The following is a 23637-nucleotide window of genomic DNA, read 5'->3' as shown; positions in this document are numbered from 1 at the left end:
GTATTTTATGGTTACTAGAGTGTTGCATTAGCTTAGCCACATGCTTATGTCAAAATCTATTGACATCTGTTAGACTGCCCGGACAAATGCTAAAATTCTTTCAGAACATTTGTATCTCTAAACTTACTGCATTTAAAGCCCAACCACTACAACAATTAAAACACAGATTTTGTAACCCGGTTTTGAAACTTCTTTCAACAATAAATTCAAGACATTTAGAATTTGTGTTTTTAAGAACATGTCAAGTTCTATTATGTTCAGTGATGTTGCATATCTGTCTAGCTGTAATTGCTGTCTTTCCTGTAGCTGTCTTTCCTGTAGCTCAATGAGTAGAGCATGGCGCTAGCAACGCCAAGGTCATGGGTTCGATTCCCAGGGAAAGCAAGACTTGACAAAAAAATGTAAAATGTGTACCTTGAATACAATGTAAGTCGCTTTGGATAAAAGCGTCTGCCAAATGCATAAATGTAATTTAATTTGCATTATGTGAACGTCCCTTAAGAATCTCTTAATTGTGTTCAGTAGCCATGACCCTTAACCTCTGTAATTGGGCTTCCTCATTAAGACAACCCATCGAGTAGTTAAGTATTAAAATATGCAGTTGTCCATATTTCTAGTAGCTTTCTATATAGAAATTTGACTTCAGAGTAGCTCATTAGGAAATGGAGCTGTCCAGAGTTATGAAGCCAAAGCCTGAGAGCTGGAGTTGTCCATGGTTTTGAACTGACAGTCTGAGAGTATAAACTGGTCAATACTGGAGGTATCCATAGTGGTAAAGTTCTTTAGACAAACTGTACACTTAGAAATATTACTGTCTTAAACTCTACACTTGCTGTGCACACTGACTTCAGTTCTTATATATGCACGTTTGTAGGCAATTTTAGGGGGTTTCCTCACTGAATTTCCCATAGCAGTGAAGCAGGCAGCTGACAGCATTGTGGATGCTGCTGTTGAGATCTACCATCGTATGAGTATAGACCTGCTGCCTACACCAGCAAAATCTCACTACGTTTTCAACCTTAGAGACCTCTCTAAATGTGTGCAAGGTAAGAGACACAGACAAGTGTACAAACACACACATACATAGACATTTCAGACATTTGCAAATTATTTACCCAGGCTGCCATTTTTATATTGCACACAAATCACTTAAAACCTTTAAAATCACAATGCATCTAAAACAATGCAACTCATAGCCTTTTTATCCAGAGTATTTGGCATCTCTAGTGCCTAAATACACCAAGGGATTGTAAAGAGCTTCTTTTGTTTCGGAGCTCCCAAATGACCAATAAAAATGCTCTCTCATAATTTGAAAGGTGACTTGGGGGCTGTTCTTAAAATAAATGTATCATCCAGGGGCTGAATTGTAGTCTTTTAATAGGAATATTGTCAGTTTAAACTAAAAACTCTCAGCACATCCCCCATCTGATTATGCTTTTTATTTGTGTTTTTATTAACAAAAGGTCACACACAAGTTCATCTATTACGGTTCATTGATCTGTAGACAAAGAATTGATTATTTGCCAGAAGTCATTCTTTTTATAAAATGAAAGATATAATAAAGAATATGCATGAATGTTAAAGACATTACATTTCTGCCTATGCATGTGTGTGTGTTTCTGTATAGGTATGTTGCAGTGTGAGCCAACTACAGTGAGAGATCAAAACCAGATCTTCCGTTTGTTCTGTCACGAGTGTCAACGTGTCTTCCACGATCGACTCATCAACAACGAGGACAAGAGCTATTTCAATACCATGATCTCTGAGATAGCAAGTAAGCATATTGTAGCTGATTGACTGGGGTTTTGGGGTGCCAACTTGTAAGTCTACTTATAAGTCAAATTTATAATCTTAATGTCAACCCTTACATAGGATTCTGCTTGTTATTCTTTAACATATGAACCCTGCTGAGCTACAGGCAATACAGTAACATATAATAATAAACCACAAAAGAAAAAGAAAAAAACGTCTCGGTTACGTATGTAACCCTAGTTCCCTGAGGGAACGAGACGCTGCGTCGAAACGCTGTGAGAACGCCTCTGCGTTAATGCGTCGTGAAGCACCTGTAGAACCATTCCATCGGAAAATCGATCGATCGTCGGCGTGATGACGTCATCGACCGGAAGCTATAAAGCGTCCGTGAAAACAAACAGGAACTAGCTTCTGATAAAGCCTGAAGTAAGTGATCACGGGCACGCCGGGAGTATGGCAGAGCGACGCAGCGTCTCGTTCCCTCAGGGAACTAGGGTTACATACGTAACCGAGACGTTCCCTTTCGGGGAACTTGAGCTGCGTCGAAACGCTGTGAGAACGCTTATACCCACATCGCCATAGGACCAAGTGTCTCGTATGTGTGAAGCCGAAGCGCACACGATTACGAGAGTACCTGCGCCCCAACAGTAGATGCCAAATCTAGCTCGTAGAATCTGACAAAAGTCAGCGGAGACGACCAGCCTGCCGCGTTACAAATATCTTGGAGGGAAGCCCCCGACAAAAGTGCTTTAGAAGCAGCCATACCCCTGGTAGAGTGCGCTCGGACAGCCAGTGGAGATGATTACCCGACCGCCTCATAAGCAAGTGAGATGGCCTCGACCACCCACTTGCTCATTCTCTGCTTAGATACTTGAGCCCCCTTCTTAGGGGCTCCGAAACAGACAAACAATTGGTCGGTCTTTCTCCACAGGGCAGCTCTGTGGACATACGTATCTAACGCCCTAACAGGGCACAGCAGATTTAGTCTTTCCTGGTCTGACGTCGTGAAAGGAGGAGGACAGAAGGCTTGGAGAGTAATGGGGCCCCGTGGGCTCGTAGGATCCTTGGGGACGTAACCCGGTCTGGGATGCAGAAAAGCCTTTACCATCCCAGGCGCAAACTCTAGGCATGAGGGCCCAACCGACAGGGACTGAATATCTCCTATTCTATTGAGAGATGAGATGGCCAAAAGAAAGATACTTTTCAGAGTGAGGAACTTATCTGAAACCTTCTCTAAGGGTTCAAACGGAGGCTCAGACAAGCCCCGCAAGACGATGGCCAAGTCCCATGCCGGGACCCTTGAGTGCATAACCGGCCTCAACCTTAGGGTACCACGGAGGAAACGTGTAATAAGAGGGTGTCTTCCCAAAGACACTCCACCCAAAGGGACGTAGAAGGCACCCAAGGCCGCCACGTACACCTTTATTGTGGAGGGGGTCAACCCTGCCGAGAACCTTGGCTGCAGGAACTCCAGCACTGTACCAACCGGGCAGTTAACTGGATCCCACTGGCGTTCTCTGCACCATGCTGAGAAAAGTTTCCATTTCAAAGCGTACAGCTTCCTCGTGGATGGAGCTCTGGGGTGAAGGATGGTCTCAACGACCTCGGCCGAGAGACCCTCCTCTATGAGCCTGGCCCCCTCAGAGGCCAGGCCCATAGTTTCCACATCTCTGGGCGTGGGTGCAGGAATCTTCCGCCTGCCTGAGAGAGTAGATCCCTCCTGGTCGGAATCTCCATCGGAGAGCCTTCCAGGAGAGATATCAGGTCCGAAAACCAGATTCTGGTCGGCCAGTACGGAGCCACTAGAAGTACTTGGGCCCCGTCCCGGCATACCCTCTCCAGAACTCCTGGAAGCAAGACAATCGCGGGGAAGGCGTACAGGGGTAGCCTCGGCCACTCCTGTACCATGGCATCCAACCCCAGCGAGGCTGGATGGGACAGAGAAAACCACTGGGGGCAGTGAGAATTCTCAGCCGAAGCAAATAGGTCTATCTCTGCCTTCCCATATACCTTCCATAGGAGCTCCACCACCTCGGGGTGGAGTCTCCATTCCCCGGGCCTCGGCCCCTGCCTCGACAGGCTGTCTGCTTCCTGATTTAGGACCCCCAGGATATATACTGCTCTGACTGACAGCAATTTCCCTTGGGCCCACAGGAGGATCCGACGTGCCAATTTGTCCAATGGACAGGACCTCAGACCCCCCTGATGATTTAAATAGGCGACCACCGATGTGTTGTCTGTCCTGACTAACACATGGTGGCCCCTGAGGTCGGGCAGAAACTGTTTCAATGCAAGAAACACTGCGAGCATCTCTAGCCGATTTATGTGCCAGTGCCGCTGATGTTCCTGCCATAGACCCTGGGATGAGCGGCCACTCATGGTCGCCCCCCAGCCCGTGAGAGAGGCATCTGTCGTTAGCGTTACGCGACGAACATGAGCCCCCAACACGGGACCCTGAGATAAAACCCCCGGGTTTTTCCACATGACCAAAGCACGTAGGCATCTCCGCCTGACTTTGATCGTGCGGAGCGGATTTCCCCTCGGAGAGAATCCTTTTGTTTTGAGCCACCACTGTAGCGGCCTCATGTTCAGTAGGCCAAAAGGTATTACATTGGACGCTGCTGCCATGAGACCTAACAGTTTTTGGAACTGTTTCACAGTGACGGCCCGGTCTAGCTTCTGCTCTTTGACTGCTGCCAGGATCGATGCTATGCGTGTTGGCGATAATTGCGCCCGCATGATTACCGAATCCCAGTTCACACCTAGAAAAGTGGTTCTCTGAGCCGGAGAAAGCACACTCTTGTTGGCGTTCAGCCTCAACCCCAATTTCGACATGTGTGCGAGAACAGCATCTCGATGCTGAACAGCCATCTGTTCTGTATGCGCTAGAATCAGCCAATCGTCGATATAATTCAGTATGCGGATGCCCTGCAGACGCAATGGCGCCAGATCTGCATCCACACACTTGGTGAATGTGCGGGGTGACAGAGCTAGACCGAAAGGAAGTACTCAATATTGTTATGCCTCTCCCCCGAAGGCAAACCTCAGGAACTTCCTGTGATGTGGAAGGATGGAGACATGAAAATACGCATCTTTGGGGTCTATGGTGACAAACCAATCCTCCGATTTGATCTGCGATACAATCTGTCTGAGTGTGAGCATCTTGAACTTGAGCTTGGCCACTGAGCGATTTAATAGACCATATCTAATATCGGGCGTAAGACCCCATCCTTCTTTGGCACGATGAAGTAACGGCTGTAAAACCCAGACTCCCTGCCGGGAGGAGGAACCCTTTCTATAGCCCCCTTTTGCAGGAGTGTCTCTACTTCCTGTGCCATCACCAGAGCCTGCTCCGGGCCCACCTCTGTAGGTAGGACACCGCTGAAAGGAGGTGGCCGCCTTTTGAATTGAATGGCGTACCCCCTTTCGATTATCTGCAGGACCCAACGAGATATGTTTGATAGACGTTTCCACTCGTCTAGAAAATCTACTAAGGGAACCAGCCTCTTGAGGCTGGCCTCTGGTGTACTTTGAGCAACAAGCACAGTGCCCTGAAGCGGCGGACCGGCAGGGAACAACTCACTTGACTGCTCGGGGGCCCCCCGAGGAGGGCGCGGACCACCCTCGGGTGGCCCGCGGAGACCGACTGCGCCCCGGCATTGCAGCGGGGTTGGCAGCGCGGCCCCCAGAGGGTGCCGCAGGGAAACGGGTACCGTTGGCAGGGGTAAACACCGTTTCCCTACGGGGGGAACCACCCTCAGCGTCCTGACGCTTCTGGCATCAGGAACGTTTCGACGAGGCCTTCTTGGCGATCAGGACTGTCCTCAGATCAGCCCTGCCCCTCGAAGGCCTCGTCTGAGAGCGCCGCCCCTCGTCCCCGCGCTGAGGGGGAGTTCGGGTGGCGACGCTCTGCTTCTGTTTAGCCCTGTGCGAGGCACTCGTACTTGGCTTGGGCTGCTTGATGTCAGCAGCAGCCCCAGGGACCTGGACCCGGAGCCGCAGCTTGGACTCCTGGAACCTCTCGGTGACAGTGTGAACTGTGCCACCGAAGAGGCCACCAGGAGAAAGCGGCGCGTCAAGCAGAAAAGCTTTCTCCCTCTCTTTGATGTCTGTGGGGTTAAGCCAAAGATGCCTCTCCGTGGCCACCAAGGCTGCCATAGAGCGGCCAACACATCTGGCCGTCTCATTCGTGGCCCGGAGAGCTAAATCGGCAGATGACCTTAACTCAGAGACAATATCTCCCCCCACGACATCACTATTATCCAGATCCCTCAGCAGGTCAGCCTGATATGCCTGCACGATAGCCATCGTGTGCAGGCATGCAGCCGCCTGACCCGCTGCCGAGTACGCTTTGCCCACCAATGCCGACGTTGTCTTTAGAGGTCTGGTGGGCAAAGTCAGGGCCTTGAGGGACGATGCCGAGGAAGGCGAGAGATGGCTCGCGAGCGTCTCTTCAACCTTTGGCATCGCCCCATAACCGTATTGTTTCAGCCCGGCAATGTTACTATAGACCGAGGTCTGCGGGCTGAAAACACGATAGGAAGCCGGTCTCTTCCATGATCTTGCCACCTCGGTGTGCAAATCATGGAAGAACGGCAGGCCCCGCCGTTGAGGCTCTGAAGCACCAGAAGGCAGGAATCTCTCGTCTAGCTTGCTAACACGTTTTCTTCCTGCCTCATATCTCTCAGTGGGCCAGTCGATGTTAAGTCTGGCCACTGCTCGCGTCAGAACCTCAACGAGCTCCTCGCATGCAGGGGACTGAAGTGGCGAATCTTCAGTCTCGATGCTTGCAACGTCCACCTCCCTGGAGCTGGACAGTTGAAGCACCGGCGACTCTCTCGGGGGGGAAGAAACCGCCATGCGTGCTTCCATGCCCCGAGAAGAGCCGCTGGACGGTGCAAGTGAGGGCAGAGATAAAGCAGCGCCATCTCTTACCCCTCTGCAACGTCCAATTGTGATCCCCACGACTGCAGCCTCCGCTCCGCCTCGGCGGCAGCGGGACCAGAGCCGCGGGGAACACGAGCCGAGGCACCCTCCTCGAAGAGTGCCCGGCGGGAGCGCAGCGTTCTCAATGGTAACTTCTCGCAATGCTCGCAAGCAGCCCCCTCGAGGGCTGCCTGGGCATGCTGCGCTCCCAAGCAGGCAACAAAGAGAGAGTGTGTATCCCCACCCGAGATGTAGCGTGGGCAGGGATGAACACACTTCCTGAAATTACCGCTATCACTCGCCATTCCTATCTATTTATTTTCTCTTTTTTTTTGTTAATATATGAAATATTTAACAAAAAGGGTGGAAAAACTCTTGCAATAGACAGACAAAAACACCAAATAGACAGACAGGTTCACACAGATCGCTTGCTGAAGGCACAGAAGCTAGATCCTGTTTGTTTTCACGGACGCTTTATAGCTTCCGGTCGATGACGTCATCACGCCGACGATCGATCAATTTTCAGATGGAATGGTTCTACAGGTGCTTCACGACGCATTAACGCAGAGGCGTTCTCACAGCGTTTCGACGCAGCTCGAGTTCCCCGAAAGGGAACTAATGTTTACAAATTCCTTGTGACGTTAGTTTAAATAGATTAATTCAAGGAACCCAAAATGCTTGAAATACAGTAACACTTTTCTAGAGGTACCTCTCCTTGACCGGATTCCTTTTGACGAAGATTAGTGAACATTGAACAATATACAACAAAAAACGATGTAACACAATTGTTGCAAACACAACAGTATTTTACAATATATCAGAAGCAGCTGTCCTCCTGTTCAGAGAACATGGGTTACACAAGTAACCCAAGATGTTCAGCAGTAATGGTAAACCGGATAAATTTAAATCAGCCATTTGCCATCTCTCATTTCGCTGCCAGTGCTGGTCAGGACTCAATCATCGTGTTGAACCTCCAGTGTTAGTCCATTTTGTTAATCTTTTAGCTTCATAAATCAGACGAAATATCCATGTTCAGGGTGGTATGACTGTAGGAGGTATTGCTGTATGGCTCTCTAGCTACCCACATGCTTCCCTTTTTATATCTTCGCTTTTATACTCGGCAGCTCTCTAGGACATCAGGCCTCCTTCTGGACATCACATAATAATTTAGGGTCAAATTTAAGTTCACCACAACCTGACCCTCATTGAGCCTGACTCCCTACACAATGATGTATTAAAGCTGTTTTATTGCATTGTAAAATGCTAATTGTAATTTATATGTATAGTTCAACTCATAATTGCAACCTTAAAATTATTTTTCACACATTTATTTATGAAATTTTACTTCATAGATAGAATATAGTGGGTCAGATTTAAGCAATATTATAATCCTTCTCATTTTGCAGTGACTGAAGAATGATCTATTTATTCTTGTTTTGCCCCCAATCTGTCACCCTTTTGCTAAAGTAAACTTTAGTGCACTAAACTGCTCCTTTTGTCCAACAGGTAAATATTTCAGCATAAACATAGAGCCAATTTCCTTTGTGAATCAGCCCATCATTTTTGGAGATTTCATCAAGGTAAAAGTATTTTTAGGATTATTCTGACTGTTTTGTATTTGTTTTATATTTTATTTGTATAATGTTTTCTCTTTATAAGGATTTTATTGTTTTAAACTGCAGCATTTAGCTAGTTAGAGTGATCTCCATTTTGATTAGAGTCCTTTAATGATGTTTTTTTATTGAATTGTTGAATGCATATTGTGTAGGTTGGAGCAGACAAGGCTGACCGTGTCTATGAGGATCTAACGGACATGGAGAGGATTCGCCAGGTGCTGCAGGACTACCTGGATGACTACAACTCGACCTTTGCCAAGGAAACCAAGCTTGTATTCTTCCAAGATGCCATTGAACACGTGTCTCGGTAAGCTTGCCTTTTCATCTGGTGATCACAAAAGCAGGTTTTCAGATGACCCTGCTATGCAGCCTGGGCATCATGATCAGTTTACTAATAAAATGTTTTTTTTTTCATCCATGCAGTTGACCTTCTTTTCTTACCTTTCATCTCTTTCTCTGTCAACAGAATCGCCCGCATGATTCGGCAAGAACGTGGCAATGCCCTGTTGGTTGGTGTGGGGGGCACAGGAAAGCAATCTCTAACACGTCTAGCTGCTCACATGTGTGGTTACCGCTGCTTTCAGATCGAGTTGTGCCGTGGTTATAACTATGAGAGCTTCCACGAAGACCTGCGCAAACTCTACAAAATGGCAGGTGTGGAAGGCCAGGACATGGTCTTCCTCTTTACAGACACGCAGGTACAATCAAAAAGAGATCTGCCGATAAATGATTGATTACAATTCTATGTGACTTTGTCTAAATAAAAACTAAAAAACTAAAAAACTAAAATCAGTTATTTTAAATGCTATAAGGGAACTAGTGCATCACAATATAATAATGTACAGATTGAATATTCATTTTGAGATTGCTAAAGATTACATTTCACTTTTAAATTGTTAGTATTTTTAAATATTAAATTGAATGACTGCAAAGACTACACAGGGAAATTAGCATGTACAATCACAATAAATATCCAATATTGGCCAATATGTGTCCAATATTATACAGTTTACTTTTAAAATGTATGTAAAATCAGCCTATAACTAAGATATTACAAATATATTGTGCATACATATTGTCAAACCCTAACACTGACCAAAAAGATGAGATATAAATATTGGTTCATTTTGAATTTGTCCCACAAAAGAATCTGCATCCATGACAATTTTTTGATTGATTGATGTGAATTAAAATAAGCTTTTACAAATTGGAATGTTTACCCCAGTCAAACACAAAACCTCACCTCTCCAAAAGCCTCCTGTATCCATTTCACAAGTTATGATTTATTGATATCCTGATATGAATCTGGATGCAGAGATGTTTTCTCTGAGCTTTGGAGTAGACAGTAGGTCATCTCTGTTATGACTCCGGGCCCTCTGCCAGTTCTGTAATATTGTCTCATGAAAGCAGAGAATGCTACTGCTCTATGATTCAGCATTCAGGCTCGGCAGCAGTAATGACCCCCTAAAATATTTCATGAGCAGTTCCTAATGAGACACAGGCTGGGGCTATAGACATGAGATATATCTTTTGCGGTATGTGTGTGTGTATGTGCTTGTGTGCTCATCTGCATGGCTATTTACTAATGGGAATCAAGGGTGTTTGATTGTATAGGCCATTTTAAATGTAATTTATTTGAGTGTTTGGATGTTCTTAAGGGAGTAAATACTCTTCAGTATTTTTAATAGATAGTCACTTACTGTCGAAACATTGTTTTTCAAACTTGCCAAACTTTCAGTTTAATTTATATACCTGAAATACCCACGTGTGTGTGTGTGTGTGTGTGTGTGTGTGTGTGTGTGTGTGTGTGTGTGTGTGTATATGCAGGCCTAAGTGTGATAGGTTTTAATAAGGAACAGAATGAAAATTAACTCATCATTCACTGAAAATGTTTCTCTCTTAATATATAATTTGAAAATTAACACATTCAAACAGTGTTGACATGCCAGATTTTAGATCAGTGATGCCAAATGACATTAATTCTTTATAGTGATGACCAAACTTTTTATTGGCCGAATTATGTTGTTTGATCATGCAATTTGTTTTTCTCATCCTCTTTAGATTGTGGTTGAAGAGTTCCTGGAGGACATTAATAACATGCTGAACTCTGGTGAAGTACCAAACCTCTTTGAGAAGGATGAACTAAAACAGGTGTTGGCTGCCATTAGCCCCAAGGCCAAAGAGGCTGGCATTTCTGATGGAAACAGGGATGAGGTACATGATACAACCAATAACCATCTAATTTTGCTACATGACCTTAACCAAACATTGTGCAGATCTTCACTATTTATTCTCAGCGGCTGTACGATTCTGTTTAGAGTTCAGATGTCTAATCTCTCTTTGTGTCTCAAGGTCTTCCAATTCTTTATCTCTCGTGTGCGTGAGAAGCTACATATAGTGCTGTGTATGAGCCCTGTTGGCGACTCCTTCCGCTCACGCTGCCGCATGTTCCCCTCACTAGTTAACTGTTGCACCATCGACTGGTTTGTACAGGTGAGAATCCATCGCCTCTTTTTTATCACTCCCTCTTCTTTTCAGTCAGAATCTTGCTTTTGCTTCTTCAACCCAGAATCACTGAGCAATGAATTCATTAAAAGACTTCACCACCAAATCGTTGCACCTGCGAAACCCTGTGTTCTATTCAGATACCTGCCACCACTCTTAACCCACTGCTGTATGTGCTGGAATATTGCTTCAGTGTGCATATTTAAATGAAGTAATTGTTATTGTTTTTAGCACACATGTTTCCACTCTATAAGTTTATAGGAACTTTAAGCAACAGCTGCTTATGGAATGGCATATGGATCTGGCGTTCTATTGTGCATGTGCAACTTTAACTTCTACTTTGTGACCTTCTACTGTAACCGTCTGCTGTACCTACGGGAGAACAGTTGATTTGCCATAGTCATTAATAAATGACTGATTAGATAAGTAAATGTTTTCTATTTTATAGTTATATGGCATTTTAATTGTATCTGTATATAATTCAATGATTAAAGCAACAATTGTCTTGCCTTTTTAAATGCCATTTTTTGTATTTTGTTAAATGTTGCGTAACGCCATCCTCTTTGTTGTTGCTTAGTGATTTATCCTTTCTTTGGCTATGGCAGTTAACAGTTTACTTCCAGTCGCCGTTGCCTTTCCATCTGCAGCTGTTGCTTAAAGTCCCATATTTTCAAAGAGAGGAACCGTGGGTGCACTTAAACAACAACAATGACTTATTTTAAATATGCACAGGCACATCATAAAAATGGCTTATTACAGATAGTGCCTTATTCACAAAAATCTGTGCTATTTACAAAAGCAGGTTATAAGCAGAATTTTTAACAGGTCGAAATTACATAATTCAAATAGTGTTTGGCACTCTTTTGGTGTTGTTTGCACTGCTTAACTTGTTTAGTGTTTATTGAACATGCGGATTTTAATACAGTGGAGGATCAAAATGCTTGATCAGGGCACATTTTAATATGCACTACATTAGCCCTACTTTACTGCACTTATTTAAAAACTTGCTTCCGCAAGTACATATTGTATTAACTAAATATGAAAATATTATTACAATTTAAAATAACTGTTTTCCATTTTAAGAAATGTTTAATTGTAATGTGGAAAATGAAACCATACCCATACCGGCTGGCCCTGATCGGCACAAAAGGGAACGGTTAAGCAAAGACAAAAGTTTGGCCTAACAGTGGAAATACGGCTTCTCTTACTCTTCTTTGCAAGAAATTCTACAAATATGCCTGAAATGCTCTGACGTGTCTTGGCATACATCAGGATTATGAGTGCATCTGTTCTCCAGGGGCCAATCTGTCTAGTAATAGCATGGAACATTGATAAGGGCAATCGCTATCCCAGTCCCTAATATACATATTAAAGAGTCACACACAGACATCTGCATACCATGAGGATACGGACCAGCTGTCATTCTTGTATATACTTGTATGTATAGTATACTTTAAAAAGACTACATATGCATTTCGTCCTCACTCATCCCTACAAGTCCATCACTTCACTTCAGTTTTTGCTGGTGTTGTTTTAGGCCCTGAGAGCGAGAAAGAGAGAGGGAGATGGAAAATAAGTAAATGAAACAGCCAAAGATTGTTCTGTCTCAAGCTAAATTAATAGACCTTAGTCAGATTATATGCCAAATTGAATTTAACGTGGATAATAACAAGGCTGTGAGGGATATACTCACAGTTTTTGCAATGGCACACTCTGTGAAAAGGTCCTAGATCATGTAATTTACACAACTCACAACTTTTAAAACTGAGTAAATGCTGAAAGTTTTTTTTTCCAGAAAGACATTTCCTTGACAATGGTACAATCCATTAAACACACTGTAATTCTGTCCTTCACTGCCTCTTTTTCATTCTTGTCAAAAAATGTAATATAAATATGCCACTACCCCGACTAAGGATTATAAAAGGTATTATACAACAGTTAATTCCTGTCCTTGAATCTGATTGGCTGGTGGGAAATAATGGAGTAATCAACATTCACAGGCACAAATAAATTGTCATATTTTATATTGTAAAAAAAAAATTAAGTGTCTATAAAAATGTGATTGATCTAGGTTGAATGTAAAAACCAATATATATTTTTCAGCAATCTCTAAAATAAACACTTAAAAAGAATTATGATTGGCTGTATGAACATGAAAAATGCATACTTTTTTCAACTTATCTATATTTATTCATAAAAATACAGCATAAATCACATATTTTAATTAGATTTAATTTTGTAATTTTCAGAACACCTAAAGAAGACTAATTATGCTTTTTTTTGTGTGTGTGTGTGTAATGTTGCTGTTTGAGCATGAAAAATGTTTTTGTAACTTTGCAGACAAAAGTCCAGTATAGTTATAGGTATATCAGTAAGCACTATTTCTGAACTCCCTAAATCGCCTCGTAGTCTTGAGTTTTCTTCTGGGAACTTGCACATCACAATTTTCCTCATTTAAATGATTCCAGAGACAGTGTTACAGACAGACTGGGAAGAGAGGAGCTGCAACAATGTAAAATATGTGAAAAATAAGGTTATAATCATTAAAACCTATTTTAGTAGACCCCCAAAACAAAATCAATACTCTGTAAAAAGGCATAATATGGCGCTTTAATATTCGATTTTAGTGCATTTCTTCAGTTTTTGTGGACACAAATGGTACTTTGGACAATATCTTTTTGGCTCCATTCTTTTTCTTTTTTTTCATTCAATTGTCTAATGAGACACTTGTTGACTGACCTCTGTGGGCTGTTAGGTAGAACAAGGTGTTCTACTAATTACTAGTGTGAGTAGCGAGTTTGCATGTAATGTTGGTTTTATTTGTTGTGTTGTCTGTTGTAGTGTTGTGTTTGTGGGTGTGATGAATGGCTCCGTGCTGGCCAAATGCAGCTGCTCATTAGCGTTTAGCAGCGAGGCCGTACGGCTGTTCACCCTGCTTTTATTTGCTTATTTGTTTCCATCACCGTGTGTTCGTTTACTTGTGTATACACTCACACGCTTGCGCTCGCCCCAAATATTTCAAGGTGACCGCTATGGTTCTTGCTGAATTAAATAAAATTATTTATTTATATTATTTACTCAGTGCAATCTGCATCCTATTTGTGTACTTTTGTTTGTGGAAGCCAATATACTACATAAAAAAATAACAACAAGATTTCATTATTTACACACCGTCATTTTTAAAACACCACCCGAGTTTTTAAAACATATCTTTTTAATCCATGGCCAGTTGTAAACAAGTTCTATTTGCAATTCACTCTGTGATATGTTAATACATTTGTGGTATTTAAATTTTCTCTTTCTTTCCATGTTTTTTTCTTTTCTTCAGTGGCCTCGTGAAGCTCTGCTTTCTGTGTCCCAGACCTTCTTTCAAAACGTGGAGTTTGGCAGTGAGGAGATGAAGCAGTGTCTTTCAGAGATGTGTGTGGAGATCCATGTTAGCGTGACCGACATGGCAGAGCGTTTTTACTCTGAACTGCGCAGGCACTACTATACTACCCCAACCTCCTATTTAGAGCTAATTAACCTATACCTGAGCATGCTGGGAGAAAAGAGACAACAGCTGCAGGCGGTGAGGAGGCGGAGCTGTCGATGAGAGATGCAGGATGCATAACTCTTTTATGTTGTTACACCATTATTTAAAATTGTGAACTTATAACACTCTTTTCAAATAAATTACAAGCCAAAAGATTGTTACCTATTTGAATAGAGTGAAGGCCTCATCTGAGCTAGGCAAAAAAAAGAAATGTTTGGAATGTAACATGCTTTTGTTTGCATAGGCTCGAGATCGTGTGAAAAATGGTCTTACTAAATTACTTGAGACAAATGAGGTAGTTGAAAAGATGAAGCAAGACCTCTCTGCACTGGAGCCTGTGCTTGAACAGAAATCGATCGATGTCAATGCTCTGATGGAGAAGCTCGCTGTGGACCAAGAGAACGCTGACCAGGTGTGTGTATTAATAATAATAAAACTATTCTCCCTCAATCTCTCAATTACCTGTATTATATATATATATATATATATATATATATATATATATATATATATATATATATATATATATAGTGAGGAAAATAAGTATTTGAACACCCTGCTATTTTGCAATTTCTCCCACTTAGAAATCATGGAGGGGTCTGAAATTGTCATCGTAGTTGCACGTCCACTGTGAGAGACATAATCTAAAAAAATCCAGAAATCACAATGCATGATTTTTGTTTTACTATATGATACAGCTGCAAATAAGTATTTGAACACCTGAGAAAATCAATGTTAATATTTGGTACAGTAGCCTTTGTTTACAATTACAGAGGTCAAACGTTTCCTGTAGTTTTTCACCAGGTTTACACACACTGCAGGAGGGATTTTTGCCCACTCCTTCACAAAGATCTTCTCTAGATCAGTAAGGTTTCTAGCCTGTCGCTGAGAAACACAGAGTTTGAGCTCCCTCCAAAGATTCTCTATTGGGTTTAGATCTGGAGGCTGGCTAGGCCACGGCAGAATTTTGATATGCTTCTCACAGAACCACTCTTTGATTATCCTGGCTGTGTGCTTCGGGTCATTGTCATGTTGGAAGACCCAGCCTCGACCCATCATCAATGCTCTAACTGAGGGAAGGAGGTTGTTCACCAAAATCTCGTAATACATGGCCCTGGTCATCCTCTCCTTAATACAGTGCAATCATGCTTTGAGGGTGTTTTTCTGCACATGGGACAGGGTGTCTCATGTGCAGAAAAACACCCCCAGAGCATGATGCTACTACCCCCATGCTTCACAGTGGGGATGGTGTTCTTGGGATGGTACTCATCATTCTTCTTCCTGCAAACATGTATAGTGGAGTTTTATTTTGGTCTCATCTGACCACATGAATTTCTCCCGTGACTCCTCTGGGTCATTCAAATGGTCATTGGCAAACTTAAGACGGGCCTGGACAAGTGCTGGTTTAAAAAGGGGAACCTTCTGTGGCATGCATGATTTCAACCATCACGGCACAAACCTACTGTATATTATGATGAACTTGAATGCACATTAAATGAAATGCATTTAGGAGATTATCCACACATTTTCCTCCAGCCCTTATTTGAGAACAGCCTTTATTTGTTCGTGCTGACCATGCTCTCGGCCACTATCAGAGGCCCAGCATTTAATTGACTACAGGCTTTTATTTGCAGAATTACGGTAGTCTTCAATAGACAATTATTACTTTATTAACATAATTTTCGAGTTGAACTGTCCCTTTGAGGACAAGTGTTCACAATCACAAGGCTTCGCTGCTAAGACCTGTTTTCGTCTCATTTACAGACATGCGATTTTACATTCACTTTAGACATCTACTGTACATCTAATCTACTGTATTTATATATGTTAACCTTGTGTTTATTTGACAGTATTAGCGCAGTATTAGACAGTTTTAGTCTTACAGTATTAGTAAGACACTTAGTCCAGTAATCACGTGTGTTTGACAGGCGTGCACAGTACACTCAGTGCATGTAAAACATGAATGAAATTTTTAACAGGCAAGGCTTTAAAACGCGGTTAAACACCCCCTAACTTTAGCGCATATGATTGGATATTTGCTCATATCAGCGCATAGACTCACAGGCACACTCAAACGAGCCGAAATAAACAGAGAAATATTTAAATTGGAGAGAAATAGAAAGAATTAAATGCAAAACCGAAAAAACGCAATTCACAAGCGTGTATTGAACCGTGAATGCCGTATCGAATGGTTCAATATTATATTGAGAACTGTGGCATCCCTTAAAGATATGTACTCAGTAATACTCTTAAAAAGTATATCTTCTAACAGTTCAAATTTTCTTTCATTGACCTTTTTACTTGTAGGTGCGTAGGGTTGTGAAAGAGGATGAAGCTTTAGCTAAAGTAAAGGCAGAAGAGACTCAGGCCATCGCGGACGATGCACAGCGTGATCTGGATGAGGCTATGCCTGCACTCGACAGTGCCAACAAGGCCCTGAATGCCCTGGATAAAGCTGACATATCAGAGATCCGCGTCTTCACCAAACCACCAGACCTTGTCATGACCGTGATGGAGGCAGTGTGCATTCTGCTCAACAGCAAGTAAGATTTATATTATATTATATTATATTATATTATATTATATTATATTATATTATATTATATTATATTATATTATATTATATTATATTATATTATATTATATTATATTATATTATATTATATTATATTATATTATTTTTTAAATTATATTATATTATATTATATTATATTATATTATATTATATTATATTATATTATATTATATTATATTATATTATATTATATTATATTATATTATATTATTGAAGCTCATTTTAGGGACCGCACGGTTCACAAAACGTCTTGGTTACATATGTAATCCTCGTTCCCTGAAGAAGGGAATGGAGACGTACGTCGGAACTGAACCGACGAATTGGGATCTGACTTCAGAGACCTATCCACTTCGAGTGTATAAAAACGAGCCAATCGGAGATTGGATTGTTGGAGCGGTCTCATATGAAGCAATCCGAGCGGCGTCACCGCGGCTGCCATTGTGGGCAGTGAGGACGGAGGAGTCCGTTGATCGCACGCGAGCCCTGTACGGCGCTGCCCACGACTTCGAGATCTCCTGATGCACTTCCGGGAAGAAAGGCACTGGGGCCGGGCGCTGAGAACCAGCACGGGCCATCCCGAGAAACCAATCATCCAACCACGAAGGTTCTGGACACGGTGGAGGGTTCCACTTGAGCCCTACGCTTGCGGCGGCCCAGGAAAGCATAGCCGTAAGCTCTGGGTCCGACTCTGGGGGATGCGCGAGGATGCTCCACCTGCTTTGAGGTATTGGAGTCTGGACCTCAACACTGCGATGGTCATGTTCCTGCAATGAGAACATGTCTCATTCACGAACATGCCCAAACACGTGAGACAACGAACGTGACCGTCAAGCGAGGACAAATAGCGACCACACCCAGAAACACATGGTTTGAATGACATCTTGAAAAAGACGCAGGGTCAAACCGTGTTGCTCTTTTAGGATGGAAAACTGCTCTTTTAGATGTGCTGAAGCACTCAGTTGTGCACGTCAAATTTCGTAACTTTGCGTGTGGCTCCGCAACCGAAGAGCCATGAGTTCCAGACGAATCTGCTGGCTGAGAATGATGTCTCATCACACCACACCAACAAGAGAGACGAGGAAAACAAAAAAGCATGCAAATGGCAATTATCGCAGCCGTAAAAATGATTAAGCTCATTTTTTTTATCGTGCGATTAATTGATTTATCGACTATCGTGATAGGCCTAGATAAAATTGTCAAATAGTTGCTCTCTTTATAAATAAACCACAGATTTAATCTTTAAACAAGCACAATCTTGCCTGAAAAAGTCTTAAAACCACTGTTTGTGACACAATACAAATAGTATTTTTAAATTACGTAGAGTTTCTCTTCCGCTATTGTTTTGCTGGTTGTTGCGAGCTTTGCTGGTTTTATACTCGTCCATATGGTACTATTAGTTATAAATATTATATTTAGCTAGCTAACTATGTTGTATTATTTAATATTTGAAACAACTCAATACATTTGTTAAACATCTTACATTTGGGTAACTATTTAAGATGGGTTGAAGATTATCCTAACTTTAACAAGTTATTTAAGATGAATTTTAAGAACATTCTTTTTAAGAATTTGAATTTTTCTTAACTTTTGTCTTAAGAACAATCTTAAGAAAAAAGATAAGAACATTTGAATACAAAATATTCTTATCTTTTTTCTTAAGTTAGAAATACGAAATTGGCAGCTATAAAGCTATAAAGCCTTCCCAAAACAAACCTGCGCTAGCTTCGAAAGTCTGAAGTAGCCACTCTGACAGACACGTAGGAGGTATGGCAGGGCGATGCAGCGCATGTTTCCACTTCAGGGAACCCAGGTTACAGTCGTAGGGATGAATGACGAATCCCGTTGGAATGAATGACGCTATGGGAATCTCTATACCAACGTCACTATAACGAGAAGTGCCTGTCCCATGTGAAAGAAAGTACACTTGGACAAAAGCACCAACGACCCCGGGGTAGGTCCTACGTCCAAAGTGTAGAACCTCACAAATGTGTGTACTGAGGACCACCCAGCCGTATCACAAATATCTTGAAGAGCCACCCCTAACATAGAGGCCTTAGATGCTGCCATACTCCTGGTAGAATGTGACCGGACCACCAAAGGTGATGGCTGTCCGACCAATTCATAAGCCAGTGAAATGGTCTCAACCACCCACTTGGTCATCCTTTGCTTTGAAGCCGAGGCCCCTTTGCTAGAGCCCCCAAAGCACACAAACAATTGCTTGGACTTACGCCACAGCAGTTCTTGGACTTACGCGGCAGCTCTGTGGACATAAGTGTCTAAATCCCTGACAGGGCAGAGCAAATTACTTTTTTCCTGATCCGCATTGATAAATAGTGGAGGACAGAAGGCCTGCAGCACAATGGATCTAGCTAAGTTACTAGGCACCTTGGGAATGTAATCCAGCGTAGGGTAAAGAAAGGCCTTAACCATATCTGGTGCAAACTCCAAGCACAAGGGAGCAACAGAAAGAGCCTGAAGATCTCCAATTCTTTTTAAAGACGAGATAGCAAGGAGAAACAGTGCTTTTAAAGTTAAAAATGTGGAAGGAACTTCCTCCAGAGGCTCGAATGGGGCCTTCCACAGGCAGTGCAAGACCGTGGCCAAGTCCCACGTTGGCGTTACTGTGTGCTACAGACCTCAGCCTCAAAGTATCACGAAGGAAATGAGACACCATGGGGTCTTTACCCACAGTCATTCCACCCAACAGGCTGTGGTAAGCACTAAGTGGTAAGCACTAATGGCCATCACATACACTTTAAGGGTGGACATGGATAAACCCGCAGTGAACTGATTCTGCAGGAAGTCCCGCACTGTACCGACCAGGCAGTTCACTGGATCCTGCTGGCTACTAATACACCAAGATGTGAAAACCTTCCACTTCAAATTGTATAGTTTCCTAGTGGGCTAAACTCTGGATTGAAGAATGGTCTCCACAACCACAGTTGAGAGAGCTGAACTCATGAACTGGGCCCCCTCAGAGGCCAAGCCCACAGGTTCCACAGTGGGGTGTAGAATGGCACCCCCAGCTTGAGACAGAAGGTCCCTCCTGACCAGTAACTATAGTGGCGACCCATCGAGGAGAGACACTATGTCTGGGAACCATACTCTGCCTGGCCAGCGCAGGGCTATTAGAACAAGTTGCACTTGGTCCCTTCAAACTATATCCAGTACTCCAGGGAGCAGAGCAATTGGAGAAAACGTGTACAGATATAGCCTCTGCCACATCTGTACCATAGCATCCAGACCTCCTTGGTGATTTATATAGGCAACCACCGATGTTTTGTCTAACCGGACTAACACATGATGGCCCCTGAGGTCTGTGAGGAAGTTCTTGATGGCCAGAAACACTGCCATCATCTTCAGGCGATTGATGTGCCATAAGAGATGATGGTCCCTCCACAGACCTTAAGCAGATCGACCGTCTAGCACAGCTCCCCAGCTCATGAGAGAACCATCTGTCATAAGCATTTTGCGACCCGTGGTTGGGGATGTTTGGTCCCTTGGACAGGAACCACAGAACTCTGTATTGGTATGCTTCTCCCCGAAAGCAAACCTCAGAAACTTCCTGTGATATGGAAGTATAGAAATATGGAAGTATGCGTCTTTGAGGTCTGTCATGGTAAAAACCAGTCCTCAGATCTGATTTGTGGCACGATTTGTCTCAGTGTTTACATTTTGAACTTCAACTGAATGACCGCCTTGTTCAGCACCCGGAGATCTAAAATGGGATGCAACCTGCCATCATTCTTAAAATCTATGAAATACCTACTGTAAAATCTGTTTTCCCAACTGAAACATGCACACAGAAAGTATAACCATAAGTATCTTATAGCGCTTGAAAAAAAAACATACACAAACATATGTTTTGGCGATTATTCATTTAAACACAGTCAGTTGTCTTAAGTGAAAGTAGACAATAAGAAGAAAATTGAATGTGTATCATTGGTTCCATGCATTGGTTTTTAAAGGGACAGTATAGCCTAATGATCCTGCTGTTGAGTCCATAACATTAATTCAAACAACAAAAGAAAAAGAGGAAGTAATTTGCTGCTCATGAATTATTAACTTTAGTAACTTAAATAAGGATTTATTCAAGGTTATTTTACATATTCAAATTTTGTAGACAGTATTTCTTACCTGAATACTACTGTTAGACATATCTGACCAACTTAAATCACAGTTTATTTCATTTGTATCTTTGTTCTATTGTATTTATTTGTTCTATTTTTTTGTTTCTTATTACTAAATACATTTTAGTTTATTAATTAATTAATGTTTAATTAAATTAATGTTAGTTTCTTACTAAATCTAGACTAAAACTAAAACAATTCAGTTTACTAAAATATGACTAAAAGTAAATGGCATTTTAGTCAAAAGACTGTGACAAAAAATTTGCTTTCAAAATGAAAGTTGGATTAAGCAAACAAAATCATAACTCTCTGGGTAATTGCCACAAAATATCTATAATAAAACGGGATGTCACTGAACTCGGGGAAGCGACTGTGGCTCATCTTTCCTACATTTCCTAGAGCAAGCAGATGAAACCAATAAATGCTGTCGTGTTATCGTTGAGGTGGATGCCTGGTGTTTATACGTGTTTTTATACTTGTTCTCTTGCAAACTATTCTCACTTTCCAGCTTTTATCTTAAACAAAGGTTGAAAGTGTTGTTGAAAGCTTAGTAAGAGTGGCATTGAAGTAATTTGATTGACTTTTTGTTGTTGAGCGAGCCACTAGCAGGTATTACCAGCAGTAAATGAATCCAAATTCTCAAGTTTTTGTGGGGAAAAGACACAGAAACAACAGACAAACAATATCTTTTTTATTTTTACTATTTAGGTAAATTTAAAGTAAATATTGCATAAAACAAGTGTTCAGGATTATACTTAATAAGATGTTAGGATCATCAGCCATTTAAAAAAAATCATATTAATGATATTTGTATCATGATGTAATGATTGTCATGATGTCTGAAAGCGATTCTCCCCATTAACCAATTAAACATCCAACAGCCAGCAGCCAACTAGGAGGTTGGCCTACAAAAATACCATTCCTGAAGATTTATAGAACATTTTTCTTTTGACATTGCCTAGGTCTTCATCTATTCATCTTCATCTTCATCTGTGCAGGATTTTAAACATTTATTAATAGTAATAGCATTTCTGCGGGGGTAGAACTTCAGTGAGGAAAAAATTACTCCATTCACATTTAACCCCATGTTGCTCCTGGGGGACTGTGCAGAATCATGTTTAATTCAAGATAGTATGGTTGTGATCAGACACCTGTCCTGCCAGGCTGCCAGAGAAAAGAAAAAGCACTGAACTGCCATTGCATTGAGCATGTGATAGATAACAGACAAGACTTATCTAAAGAAGCAGAATTGATTATTTGGACATTTCCCTTTAGTCCACAATTTCTGGTATTTCATTTCATCAGGTGTAATGGCAGATATATTTTTACAGAAGGTTCATGAAGTTTTTATATTAAATATGTTTAGATATCTAATCTAGCTGCAGAAAAACATGTCCTCGCACATCATAAACCCCCTCTGGCTCTGAGACCCTCTATAGTGACTCAGTATGTGCTAGCCATATTAACATCAGATACTCTGACTGTGCAGCATCTGTGCTCTTTTCATTCAATCATCAATCCCATCCCTCTCAGTCTCCTTACTTTCAGCATCATTATCATCATCTGCAGCTGAGCTACTCCTTATTAACTTTTTAAGACAGCAATTTAATGGGTGTTTTAAAATGTCAACACAGACTGAACAATCTGAGCTTCTGTTACTTCACCCCTCTCTCTCTGCAGTTCTTTTATCCTTCTAATTGTTCAATTTGCTCATGATATTAAACCTCTGCTATATCTAAGCGGCATATTAGTGGAGTTTAAACTCAACATGAAATCAAAACTGACCCCATTGACTTTCTCAGTATATACAGTATTACTTATTTAATTATTTAATATTAATTATTTTTCAACCATTCCCTTTCAACCACCTGTCATGTAGATCAATTTTCATGATCCAGTTCATTAACAATGGATAAAATCAAATCATACTAAACAATATTTAACATTATGGGACTAAAATGTGTTGTGAACAGCCTTTCGCAATGAAAAACAGTGTGCAGTAATTTGCTGTTTTAATTGCTCTAGATTAATATTTTATATGTACAGTATGAGTTTAAAATATTAACTCCAGTACTTAATTAGACAGATTTATTCTCTCCATATTGCCTGTTTTCTTTTTCTTTTTTCAGGTGTTAAATATTTATGAATTAATTTCATGTGATTTGCTTTGCTGCGGCTGGAAATCACCTGAATTAAATCATCTGTTATTCTAATCGCCTTTGTTTTATATTTCCAGCTGTGTACTCATCCAGCTGGTGTTAAATCTAATAATGTAATTAAGGGTTGGTGGAACGGATGTGGGGGTGTTGTAATATGTTGAACATTCAGATATACTGGTCATAATCATTAGTCAAAAGAAAAGTACAAAATGCACTTCAAAACACATCTTGAGTCTTGTGGGATTTGAACACTTTACTGTACATCAACTTTACCTTTATTCATAACACAGGACATTCATCATTTTATTTAGTTATTACAAAATAAGGCAGTTGTCTGAATCTCAGTATCTAAATTTTGGTTGTATAGATTCAAATTCCTCTACCTAATTCTACATTTTAGAGTGACAAACTTCTTTGTTGCTACAGTAGCGGTAGTCTA

At 41.6% G+C, this 23637-nt stretch overlaps 1 protein-coding gene across 1 annotated transcript in view; it reads left to right on the top strand.

Annotated features, from left to right (window-relative positions):
* Window positions 1-23637, top strand: part of dnah6 (dynein, axonemal, heavy chain 6) — a 98220-nt gene that overhangs the window by 42099 nt on the left and 32484 nt on the right. The window contains exons 44-53 of the mRNA XM_067441730.1: window positions 875-1046; window positions 1628-1774; window positions 8185-8258; window positions 8447-8601; window positions 8761-8992; window positions 10356-10508; window positions 10647-10787; window positions 14128-14370; window positions 14579-14746; window positions 16642-16877. Of these exons, the coding sequence (XP_067297831.1) occupies window positions 875-1046; window positions 1628-1774; window positions 8185-8258; window positions 8447-8601; window positions 8761-8992; window positions 10356-10508; window positions 10647-10787; window positions 14128-14370; window positions 14579-14746; window positions 16642-16877 (1721 nt within the window). The remainder of the gene's footprint in view (window positions 1-874; window positions 1047-1627; window positions 1775-8184; window positions 8259-8446; window positions 8602-8760; window positions 8993-10355; window positions 10509-10646; window positions 10788-14127; window positions 14371-14578; window positions 14747-16641; window positions 16878-23637) is intronic.

This window comes from Pseudorasbora parva, chromosome 4 (assembly GCF_024679245.1).
Source record: "Pseudorasbora parva isolate DD20220531a chromosome 4, ASM2467924v1, whole genome shotgun sequence".
Lineage (NCBI taxonomy): Eukaryota > Metazoa > Chordata > Actinopteri > Cypriniformes > Gobionidae > Pseudorasbora > Pseudorasbora parva.
Note: the sequence above shows the minus strand (reverse complement) of the source record. Positions and strands in the feature narration are given on the sequence as shown.